Source organism: Moschus berezovskii, chromosome 12, assembly GCF_049115385.1.
Source record: "Moschus berezovskii isolate FMDL1 chromosome 12, NW_MosBer_1.0, whole genome shotgun sequence".
Taxonomy (NCBI): domain Eukaryota; kingdom Metazoa; phylum Chordata; class Mammalia; order Artiodactyla; family Moschidae; genus Moschus; species Moschus berezovskii.
The window spans coordinates 80,794,796-80,806,819 of NC_142471.1; the positions used below are offsets into that span (position 1 = coordinate 80,794,796).

Here is a 12,024-nt window from a genome sequence, read left to right on the forward strand (position 1 = left end):
TAACTACAATTATTTTCAAAGGCAAAAACCATAAATCAAAGCTTTCAGGGCCACTTCCACTCTATATAAAGTATCTATAGAAATAAATAATTAAATAATGCAATTCAATTTGAGCTTTGATATCATTTCCTGAACAAGGCCCTGGGCTGACAGCTATTCTCTCTTTGTTATAAAGATCTTCCACTTCAGGAAATTAGAAGGTTGAAAAAAAGAACGAAGAAAGAATAGTTCTTCACTGTGTGAGAGAAATGCTGTGTCTGAGAATCAAAAATAATTTTCTTCTTTCCACACTTAAAAAGACATTGATTGAAGTCAGGTCTGGGTGACCTGGATTTAATAATTTGGAAATAATAATCTGTAATTAGTATCAATCAATGATAAACATTTCATTCACTCATTCAACAATTATTATTGAGTGCTTAATGTAAGCTAGGTGTTTTTCTAAAGGCTGCTATACAAACCCTGTTGGTGCCTAGCAGAGGGAGACAGGCAACAAATAATAAATAAAGTTTAAGTTAATAAATAACTTAAACTGTATATGCATACATATATATGTAAACACACACAGATACATGTATACACATCTATACATGACAGATAGTGTCAAAGATGATCTCAATGATAAGTGACATCTGAGAAGAGACCCCAAGTAAGTGGGGGAAGACACCAGGCACATACCTAGATAAAAAGCTCATCAGGCAAAAGAACCAGTAAGTGGGAAGGTCCGGAGGCTGTTCAATGCTCGGTTTGTTTAAGAATGATCAAGCAGCCAGGCTCGCTCAGCAGAGTGAGCCAGAAAGGAAGTGGCGGAGATGAGGACTGGGAGTAACAGTGGGGACGGGTCACATTAAGGTTTTGGACTTCATTCTGAAAGATGGAAGAATTCTTTGGAAAAGGGGACAGGATCTGGCTTTATTTTTAAAGATCACCTTGGCTACTGCATTAAGAATAATCTGCAGTAGGGGTAAAGGCAGAGGCTAGGAGGCCTGACACCATTATTAATCCAGGCAAGACATGGTGGCAGCTTGGAGCAGGAGCATTATCTTTGGGATGGTGTAAATGGCCAGATTTTTAATATACTATGAAGATAGGGCTGAAGGGACTTGTTGGTGGAATATTTGTGCCGTGTGAAAGAATAAGAGAAGTCAAAATAACTCTAAAGTTCTCAGCCTAAGCAACTGGAAAGGTCCCCTGGAGGAGGGCATGGCAACCCACTCCAGTATTCTTGCTGGAGAGTCCCCATGGACAGAGGAGCCTGGCAGGCTACAGTCCATAAGGTCGCAAAGAATCGGACATGACTGAAGCAACTTAGCATGCACGCAACTGGGAGGAAGGTCTTGACAATGGCTGAAATGAAAAGACTGGAGAAGGAGTGGGGATGGTGCTAGTAACCAAATAATCCATTACTAGTTAGGTTTGAGAGGCCAACCAGAGATGCTAAGAAGGCTTTTGAAGACACCAGTCTGAACCACAGGGCAGAACTTTGGTTCTGACAGAAAGAACCAACAGGGAACTGGTCATTTTCAGGGCACAGATGGTACTTCTAAACCATGAGACTGGATGAAGTCACTAGAAAGCAGACATACAGATGAGGTCTGAGCATGTGGTACTTCAAGGTTTCAGGGTCAGGATGTGAGAAGAACCAGCAATAGGATAGGTTCAATGCTTGCTTTAAAAATGTTTGAGGAACATTTCAGTTTTCTCCCCGGCTCTATCATATAAACAATCCCATTAACTTTGCTAAATAAATCATTTTTCTTAAAAGATGTGCTCTTCCTTGATTAAGCTAGGTGAAATTCAGCATTCCCTTTCTCAATATATAAGCTATCATTGGACTTCCCTGCTGGTCTAGTGGTTGAGAATCTGCCCATCAAGCAGGGGACACAGGTTCAGTCCCTGGTCCGGAAGGATCCTACCTGCCACAGGGCAACTAAGCCCGTGTGCCACAACTACTGAGTCCAAGCTCTAGAGCCCTCAAGCCACAAAAAGAGAAGCCACCGCAGCGAGAAGCCCTAGTGCCACAACTAGAGAGTATATATATTTTAAAAAAAGCTTTCACAGACATGAAACAGAATTCTCAAGAACTATAAGAATTTGAGATTTTACCTGCAAGCTGGCAAGTTAGCCTGCCCTGGTTTCATGGATGCTGGCAGAAGACATGAAACTCCTGGGTCAGAGCAAAAGACTTTTTGACTCAGGGCAGGTAACATGAGCTGCATATTTGTTATGTATTCCTCATGACCATGCCACATTGCTCAGAGGCAAGAGAAGCAGGTCACCAGGATGCGCCACATGCGGTGGGTTTGTGTCCCACCAAGGAACCTGACTACACTAAAGCCTTTGACTGTGTGGATCACAACAAACTGTGGAAAATTCTTAAAGAGATGGGAATACCAGACCACCTTATCTGCCTCCTGAGAAACCTGTATACAGGACAAGAAGCAACAGTTAGAACTGGACATGGAACCACAAACTGGTTCCAAATTGGGAATATACGTCAAGACTAGATAGTCACCCTGCTTATTTAACTTATATGCAGAGTACATCATGAGAAACACTGGACTGGATGAAACACAAGCTTGAATCAAGGTTGCCAGGAGAAATATCAATAACCTCAGATATGCAGATGACACCACCCTTATGGCAGAAAGTGAAGAAGAACTAAAGAGCCTCTTGATGAAAGTGAAAGAGGAGAGTGAAAAAGTTGGCTTAAAACTCAACATTCAGAAAACTAAGATCATGGCATCTAGTCCTATCACTTCATGGCAAATAGATGGGGAAACAATGGAAACAGTGACAGACTTTATTTTCTTGGGCTCCAAAATCACTGTGGATGGTGACTGCAGCCATGAAATTAAAAGACACTTCCACCTTGGAAGAAAAACTAGGACAAACCTAGGCAGCTTATTAAAAAGCAGAGACATTACTTTGCTGACAAAGGTCCATCTAGTCAAACCTATGGTTTATCCAGTAGTCATGTATGGATGTGAGAGTTGGACTATAAAGAAGGCTGAGTGCTGAAGAATTGATGCTTTTGAACTGTGGTGCTGGAGAATATTCTTGGAGTCCCTTGGACTTCAAGGAGATGCAACCAGTCCATCCTAAAGGAAACCAGTCCTGAATATTCATTGGAAGGCCTGATGCTGAAGCTCCAATAGTTGGCCACTTGATCTGAAGAGCTGACTCATTGGAACTGATCCTGATGATGGGAAAGATTGAGGGCATGAGGAAAAGAGGGCGACAGAGGCTGAGATGGTTGGATGGCATCAGTGACTCAATGGATATGAGCTTAAGCAAACTCCAGGAGATAGGGAAGGACAGGGAAGTCTGCTGAGCTGCAGTCCATGGCGTCGCAATGAGTCGGACACGACTGAGCAAGTAAACAACAACAAAAAGAAACTAAAGTTTAGAAAACCCCAGTCTTTTATAATGAGCTGTAAGCAAATCAATCCAACCTTTGTTCCAGAGGCAAATATTATCTTTATTATACTAGACAGCAAACAAATCCATCCTCTAGTCCAGAGGGAAATGCTGTCTCTGTCTTCTGAGAATATTCACTATACAAACATCCTTGAAAGATAATGCAGAACAAAAAGTGCCCACACTAACGAGAGACCCATAGATAATCATCTCCCAACAAAAGTCAAAACTGTGAAGCAGCATATTTTGAAGAATTTCTGAGTCCTTATCCTATTTCACTTTGGAATTCAAAATCTTAAATATTATTTTAAAAATATAAATTATATTTATTTAACTAGGTAACACTCCAACATGGAACAAAATTCAAAAGATAAACTATACAGGATTATCCTTTTATCAGCAAAAGATGGCAAGAAAGTGGTTTCTCATTTGCTGTGAAAAGGGAGTACATTTCTATCAGACTCATTTTTTTGCATCCTGTTTATTCTGCCTTCTACTCAATTTCCAAATGAGTCAGATTCTCTAAATAGATATTAAAAGCCGGAGCTCAGCACTTAGGGAATATAAGAAACTGTCTTCATTTTACCAGAGCTTTATCAATGTCCACCTGAACTCAAAACAACCCACATGCAGTAGGTTCTATTTAGTGGGTTAAGTGAAAGCTAATGGTCTAAACTGGCTGCTGCTGCTGCTAAGTCACTTCAGTCGTGTCCAACTCTTAGCGACCCGAAGGACTGCAGCCTACCAGGCTCCTCCGTCCATGGGATTTTCCAGGTAAGAGTACTGGAGTGGGGTACCATCACCTTCTCCGTCTAAACTGGCAAAAGGGTCTAAACAACAGTGATATCTCACCAAAGTGCTGCCTGACAGTAGCCTTTAGCACAGGTTCTCTTATCTGTTCCATCTACCAGGCAGAGACGCCTTGCTCTGTAATCAATGACAGATAGCGTTACTTACACTCTCTTCAGCTGATAATGTTGCTGTCCAGTAAGCATGTGAGGGTGTATATCATAGTAAGCACTTGATAAATCTTGTTGGCTAGTTATGCCATTAGAAGCACTTACAAATATTCAAGTTCCAAAGAAATACATGGCTCCTGTTCATTCATTGTTCAGTCATCTTTCACCTTCTTGGGCACCTAATGCATCAGGCATTGTTTTAGGTACCAGGTACACAGTGATAAACAAGACAGACAAAAATCCCTGCCCTCTCGGGGAGCTTCCTCTCTCATGGGTGATGGAGACACATGAATAAAATATGCTAAATAATAATATATGTTAAGGAAAAAAGATACAGTGGAAAGAGATGTGATATCTGGAGAAGCTAGCTTCTTATATAGGATAGTCCAGGAAAGGCTTAATGAAAACAGAATATTTGGCTAGGCAGCCCTTCTCAATCCTCTGGTCCCTGGACTTTTTTAAATGCTCTAGAACATTCTGACAGAAAAATGGATCTAAGGCATATCCTGAAAAAAATGCTCAAGATAGACAACAATAATTACAATGAACAACATAATGTATCAATAAGACAAACCATATAATCATAATTAACTTAAATATATCCATTATTAAATATTAAATACATAATTATTAAACATCAAATTTTTACTACTTAAATAATTTCTTATTCTCTTATACAGTATGTATTACAATCATGATATAGACAAGGTGGTACATTAAAAAGTGGTCATATCACTGAAACAAAATCTGAATGAACATATAGCATTAAAAAAAAAAACCTTTAAGTTAGTGGAATGGTTGCTGCTAAGAATGAAAAACAAAGCTGCTGAGTACTAGACACAAAGAACAGCTCCATCAGAAGCCTGCAGCCATATTTTATCCCCACTGAGTTATTATAAATTCTTTAAATAGCAGAGGCTTTGGGGATCTCCTTTTCTTTTAATTATAGAATCCACCCAGTAATTAAGCCACTTTTCTCATCTCATTACCAGATGGGTACATTTTCCAAGGTTACAAATGGAAATCAGGTTCTACTTCCTTCAGATGCTGGCTTTGTTATTACTCAGTTCCCGTCCTTTCCCAGGGGAACTCCACACACAATCATATAGCTTTAGCCATTATCTGGATGCCGAACACTTGCAATCCTTCTGCCCAATACAGACCAGTATCTCTTGAGTGCTGAGCCCACGAAACGTTGTATGGATCACGTATGCTCAGCCTCAGTGTATCATCTAAACTGAACTCCCCCCCCCCCCATAATAGCCTACTGAGTGCTCCTATATTTTCTTATTTAGTGACAACCTTATGTTCACCCAGGCAGTCCAACTGGAACTCTGGATCTTTCTTCATTCCTCACATCCAATCAGTCATAAAATCCTAGCAACCTGAACTGGGTTAAGGTTAAATGTCTTAGGTTAAGGTAAGGTTAAAGTTAAGCTGATTAAATGTCTCTTAAATCTGTCCCCGAGTCCCTTCCACACTTGGTTCTATGTTGCTTACACTATTTCCACCTGGACTACCATTATATCCACCCCTTTCTGGATCTGTCTGCCTGCCTCCAGTCTACATCCTGCATTTCTCTCCATCACAACATTTATTATTCAGTATCCTGTGTGCATGTACCCAGTTGCTCAGCCGTATTTGACTCTTTAAGACCCCATGGACTGTAACCCACCAGACTCCTCTGTCCCTGGAATTTTCCAGGCAAGAACACCTGAGTGGGTTGCCATTTCCTACTCCAGAGGATCTTCCTGACACAGGGACTGAACCCAGGTCTCCTGCATTGCAGGCAGACTCTTTACCATCTGAGCCAGTATGTATCTCTTCAAATACCCTACAAGCTCCTTGATACATGGAGTATATATTCCATTAACAATTACAAATTGGATATATAACTCTTGGACCATTAGACTCCAAGATGCCAGACATCTTAGGAAGTAACAGAGGTTCACCAACAAAACTCCTGCTCACCAATCCTGATCTTGCTACAGCTAAACCTACGAAGTCCTGGACAGTTTACTGGTTTAAGTTTGTGCTGTGAACTCTAATTCCTCCACTGCAACCCTTTCCCACCTTCAAACTTATCTAGCTCTCTTTCTTCCTCCTCTCTCAGAATCCAAAAGAGTCCATCTCTTCTCTTAATTTCCACTGCATTTGTATCTTAGGGTTTTCTTTCTAATTGTGGAAAGTCACCTCTGGTCCCATTCAAGGGCTTTGGGACATGGTTACTTTGAAGTCGGAGTCCTCATCAGAGTTGAAAAGAAACATAAAGGACAGATCAATAAAGAGGTCCTATGGTATAGCACAGGGAACTATACTCAATATCCTGTGATAAACTGGAATGGAAAAGAATATGACAAATAATGTATAACTGAATCATTTAGCTGTACAGCAGATATTAACATCACATTGTAAATCAACTATGTCATGTCCGAAAGGGACCCTTGAGAGTTCCTTGGACAGCAAGGAGATCAAACCAGTCAATTCTAAAGGAAATCAGTCCTGAATATTCATTGGAAGGACTGATGCTGAAGCTGAAACTCCAATACTTTGGCCCCCTGATGCAAAGAACTGACTCATTGGAAAAGACACCGATGCTGGGAAAGATTGAAGGCAGGAGGAGAAGGGGGCGACAGAGGATGAGATGGCTGGATAGCATCACCAATTCAATGGACATGACTTTGAGCAAACTTCGGGCGATGGTGAAGGACAGGGACCCGACCTGCTGTAGTCCATGGGGTCGCAAAGAGTCATAGACAGCTTAGCGACTGAACAACAACATGTCGTGGCATGTCTGTGTCTCAGTCACAAAGTCACATCGAACTCTTTTGCAACCCCATGGACTATAGTCTGCCAGGCTCCCCTGTCCATGGAATTTTCCAGGCAATCAAATGTGCTTCAATAATATTTAAAATATTTTTCAATGTTTTTAAAGAACTATAAAGCACAAAACACAAAACTTCCGTTTATTGCTCTTTCACAGTTAGTCTTCCCTCTCAGGATGAGGAACCTCAGCGAACACCCAAAGGCCTGTGTACCCCTGGTCTTGGGGTTGGGGCAAGCACAGTATTCCCCTTAACTTCAATCTACTCCTGGATTAGAGAAGGCAAACAACTTCAGGACTTCGGAGCATGTTCAATTATCAGTTGGTGACCTGGTATGGAGTTATGGAGACGGGGCTGCCTCCAAGACAAGCACTGACCGTGACATGCCACATCGCCAGGAAGCCAGAGGAGCCTTACCTTTGCAGGTGAAACATTTGATGTGGAAATGCTTGGTCTGGACCCGAAGCACTTCCCCTTTGCACGGCTCTCCACATTTATGGCAGTGAATGACAGGCTTCTCTGATGGGTGGTGAGGGTCCTGAGGGTGGGCCACTGGAAGGAAAACAAGGAAAGATCCGTGTGAGTAGAAAGCATTCCTACAAAAGGAGTCACTGTGGGTGGGCATAAGTACGCCCCTAATTTTAGTACCAAATGAGCCACATATTGATTTGATAAGCACCAGTGGAGCCCCTGCCGCCATGTCAAAATCATGGGGATGCACAAAGCAAAAGGAAAGTTGTGGCTATAACAGCCCACTGTTGGGGAAAATACTGTGCTTGTTTCTCTGGGAGCCAGCACTCTTCTCTCTTCTTCCCAAACATCTCAAGGACTATGCATTAAATTTTTGAGTCATTAATACATAACCTTGCTTGGTCCAATATGGTGTGATATGTGCCTAGCTTGATTTAGAAAATGCCTTTCAGCCAGGAGTTCACTGCAGACTGTAAGTTCCCTGAGAATGAGGACTAGTTATTAATAAAGTTTATATATTGTTTCTCCCCACTGGGACTCCTCTTCCCTTCCCCCAGCTCCTCAGAACATAGCAGTGCACTCACGCACCAAAGGGGCTCAGTCAACACTTATTTCCTTCTTGGTTAGCAGGCGCTATCTAGTTCCTTGTCCATCAGACAGATATTCCTCATCTTCATTTGGCAACTCGTTGAACCCGTTGGAGGCCTGTTATGAGCCTCCCATTGTGTGCACTGGAGAAGGAAATGGCAGCCCACTCCAGTATTCTTGCCTGAAAAATCTCACGGACAGAGGAGCCTGGTGAACTAAAGCCCATGGGGTCACAAAGAGTTGAACATGACTAAAGTGACTTAGCACGCATTGTGTGCACAGTTCCTGGTACACGCTGCAGGTAGTCATTAAAGAAAAAATCAACTAGGAACTATGTGGATGTCTCTGAACCTCAGACTCCTCTCCTGTAAAATAAGGGGGATTGGATGTGAGGCTCTTTCCAGGGTCTAAAATCATATGATGGGGTTTACAGGGATTATTCTTCCAGTTTCCAGAGTGTAGCCTTCAGAGAATGGAAGTTATTGTGACCACCTTGCCCCACCCTAACCCTAACCCTAACCTTTGTCAGGGATTGCAGGCTCCCCTGACAAAGGACCAAGAGAAAAGACAGCAAGAAGACACCTGTGACTTGATGCTACCTAAGGGTCTTCACTGACCTTGTTCAGCCAGAGAATGCAGAGAGGCATTTTTTGCTATTAAATTCCTTTTCTGATTTGGGTCCTCAGAAGGAGGACTCACGCGATATACAAAAATGTATTGCATAAGTACCGACATAAGCGTGATAGGGGATAAGAACAGTGAGCCTAAAATTAATCAACCAACACAAAGAACAAAGGTCATTTTTTTCCAAACAGTAAAACCGGGTTGGACGTGGTGAGAGAGGGGGGTGTGGGCAGGTATTGCTGAAATTGAACTTCTAAATCACCTCCCAGCAAGGAGCTCTCTGTACACGCCAAGTATAATAGTGTATTGTTTCTCTCGGACCACTGTAACGTTCACATTTCGCCTGGAAAGAGCTTGAACAAGACAGTCCAAATAGTCCATTACTAGCTAGATTCTCAGGAACAAGGTTCTTCTTGTGAGGCTGAGACTAGGAGCAGGTGTAGTTTTGGGTTCAACACCTGATCTGAATTTTCTGCACTGGACCCTGAAGTGTTTGGCAAAGGTGCCAACATCATGATACCCCTGCATTTCCCTATCAGCCTGCTGGGATCTCTCTTGGAAACCTATATTCACAACAGAAGTCAGTATTGCCTACAGGAATTAAGAAGGGACAGGCTTCCAAGATCTCTAAACAACCATTGACTTCTAAAGTGATGTGCAATAAGGCCAAAAATCGATTGACCTGGGCATTAAAAAAAAGTTTCCCATAACACTGTCTGCTTTATGCAAGATTTTTCATGTGTTTGTTTCAAATTCTTGCTTCCAGTATGAATGGAGAAAAATAATATTTATTTAGCATCTGTCTCTAAGTACCAGGCTCCCCTGTTGATGAGGTGCTTACACGTAAGTCAATTTATTCCATCCTCACCACCCCTCTCTCAGTAAGGTGGGTAATACTATTCCCATTTGACAGATGAGGAAACCAAGCCTCAGAGAAGCTGAGCAGCCTGATCAAAGAACAGTAAGTAGAGGCTCAAATATTTACACCCAGGCCTTTCTGACTCCCAAGCTCATGTTCTTCCTGGGCCATTTGTCTAAATCAGAAATTATTATAAGCCCAGCAATGACTGTTACAAGTTGGGCAATAATTTATTTAGGTGGGCTCAAGAGCTGTTTCAAAGCCACAATTAGGACTTGGCTTGTAAAGGCTTATACACTGTCTGTGGTAAAATATTGCTAGCTGGGCATGGTACCCAGATGGTGATCAAGACAGTGCTGCTGATCCCCTTTAACAGAACCCCCCGTGTCATTATTAAAAATGCAGATTCCTCCAGGCACCCCAATGTTCACTGCAGCACTATTTAACAATAGATGGGACACGGAAACAATCCATGTCAATCAGCAGATGAATGGTTAAAGATGTGGTACATATACAAAATGGAATATTACTCAGCCATTAGAAAGAATGAAATAATGCCATTTGCAGCATCATGAATGGACCTGGAGATTATCATATTAAGTGAAAGAAGTCAGACAGAGAAAGAGAAATAATGCATGACATCCCTTACATATGGAATCTAAAAAGAAATGAAACAAATGACTCACAGACCTATTTTCCTTAAACAAACCAACTTATGATTCCCAGTGGGGAAGGATGGGGGAAACAGAGAGTTTGGGATGGACATGTACACACTGCTATATTTAAAATGGATAACGTATAAAGTCCTACTTCCCAGGTGGCTCAGTGGTAAAGAATCCACCTGCAATGCAGGAGACTCGGGTTCCATTCCTGAGTTAGGAAGATCCCTTGGAGAAGGAATTGGAAACCCACTCCAGTATTCTTGCCTGGGAAATCCCATGGACAGAGGAGCCTGGTGGGTTACAGTCCACGGGGTCTCAAAGAGTCAGACATGTTTAGTGACTACGATAAAAAGGTCCTACCGTAAGGCACAGGGAATTCTACTCAATGCTATGTGACAGCTGGGATGGGAGGGGTGTTTGGGGAAGAATGTATACATGAGTATGTGTGACTGAGTGCCTTTGCTGTCCACATGAAACTATCACAACACTGTTAATCAGCTATTACCAATATAAGATAAAACGTTAAAAAATAAATAAAAATAAAAATGCAGATTCCTCAACCCCACTGAACTAGGGGTTAAAATCAGGAGACCTATCATTTTAGTAAACTCCTCAGGTGATTCTACATACTACAGTTTAAGAAGGATTGTCCCCATAGAATTCAGACAATACTGTGAAGCAAGTTAGAGTTAGAGTGGAAAAAATTAACCCACAAGACCATCCATCTCAGAAACAATATTAGAACACAGTGGATCTCTTGACCACGAGGGAGAATGCATTTTTGGATGAATAACTGCATTGCAGTTTCTCTTGACACTTGAATTTTTTATAACTAAGCAAGCTGGCTATGCTGAGTAATGATGAGGGAAGGAAAATATCATTTCACTTCTTGGCTCTCCCCTTTGTCTCAACAAAGGTGCCAGGGCAAAGGCTGGCACCAGTCATAAAGTCAGAACTGGGATCAGCATCTGCATTTTGCAAGCATTTCCCTTTGGAAATATATATTACACTGCAAAATCCTCCATGCCCAGAGATGACCTCTGTTTTCACCCAGAGATAAGTGGAGACTTTATCGTTTTACTTACTGTTCCATCCCACATCAGCCTAGGCAGACACATCTCAGAACCACCTACTTGTGAAGAAATGGGCTTTGCTTGTTAGAGGATAGAATCCAAAGACCAAAAGAGACTCAGTATTGATTTCATCCCAACCCAAATCAGGATAGAGAAAAGACTGTCTCTCCTTTTCAAGCTCAATAAAGAGGCTTTACATAATAACTTCCTTTGGCAGTTTGGTTAATACCCAATGTATGTTCTTTGGCTCAATTCTACATTTTTGAAATATGCTGAGTCAGCTGCAATATAACAATGACATTAATTCTGTACTCCTCTTCTTTGCCAGCTGGCCCTGTTCCTACTTTTTCCTTGATTGCTTCGTCTTTCAGAGCCTGGGTGGTCCCTCCTTATTCTACTGATAGGGAAAAAGAGGAGCCAAGAGCTTACATTCCTTGCCCAAAGTCAGCCCCGAATTATCGGCAGAGGTACACTTAGCACTTGGACCTTCCCAAATCTTTCTACGGCACCAAGCAGTCAGTGGTTCATCCCAGAATTTGGGCA

General features: G+C 41.9%; 1 protein-coding gene across 13 annotated transcripts in view; it reads right to left on the reverse strand.

The window, feature by feature from the left end:
* Positions 1-12,024, reverse strand: part of ABLIM1 (actin binding LIM protein 1) — a 340,561-nt gene that overhangs the window by 157,634 nt on the left and 170,903 nt on the right. For all 13 annotated transcript variants that reach the window (XM_088842358.1, XM_088842352.1, XM_088842357.1 and 10 more), the window contains exon 2: positions 7,622-7,756. In XM_088842358.1, the coding sequence (XP_088698484.1) occupies positions 7,622-7,756 (135 nt within the window). The remainder of the gene's footprint in view (positions 1-7,621; positions 7,757-12,024) is intronic.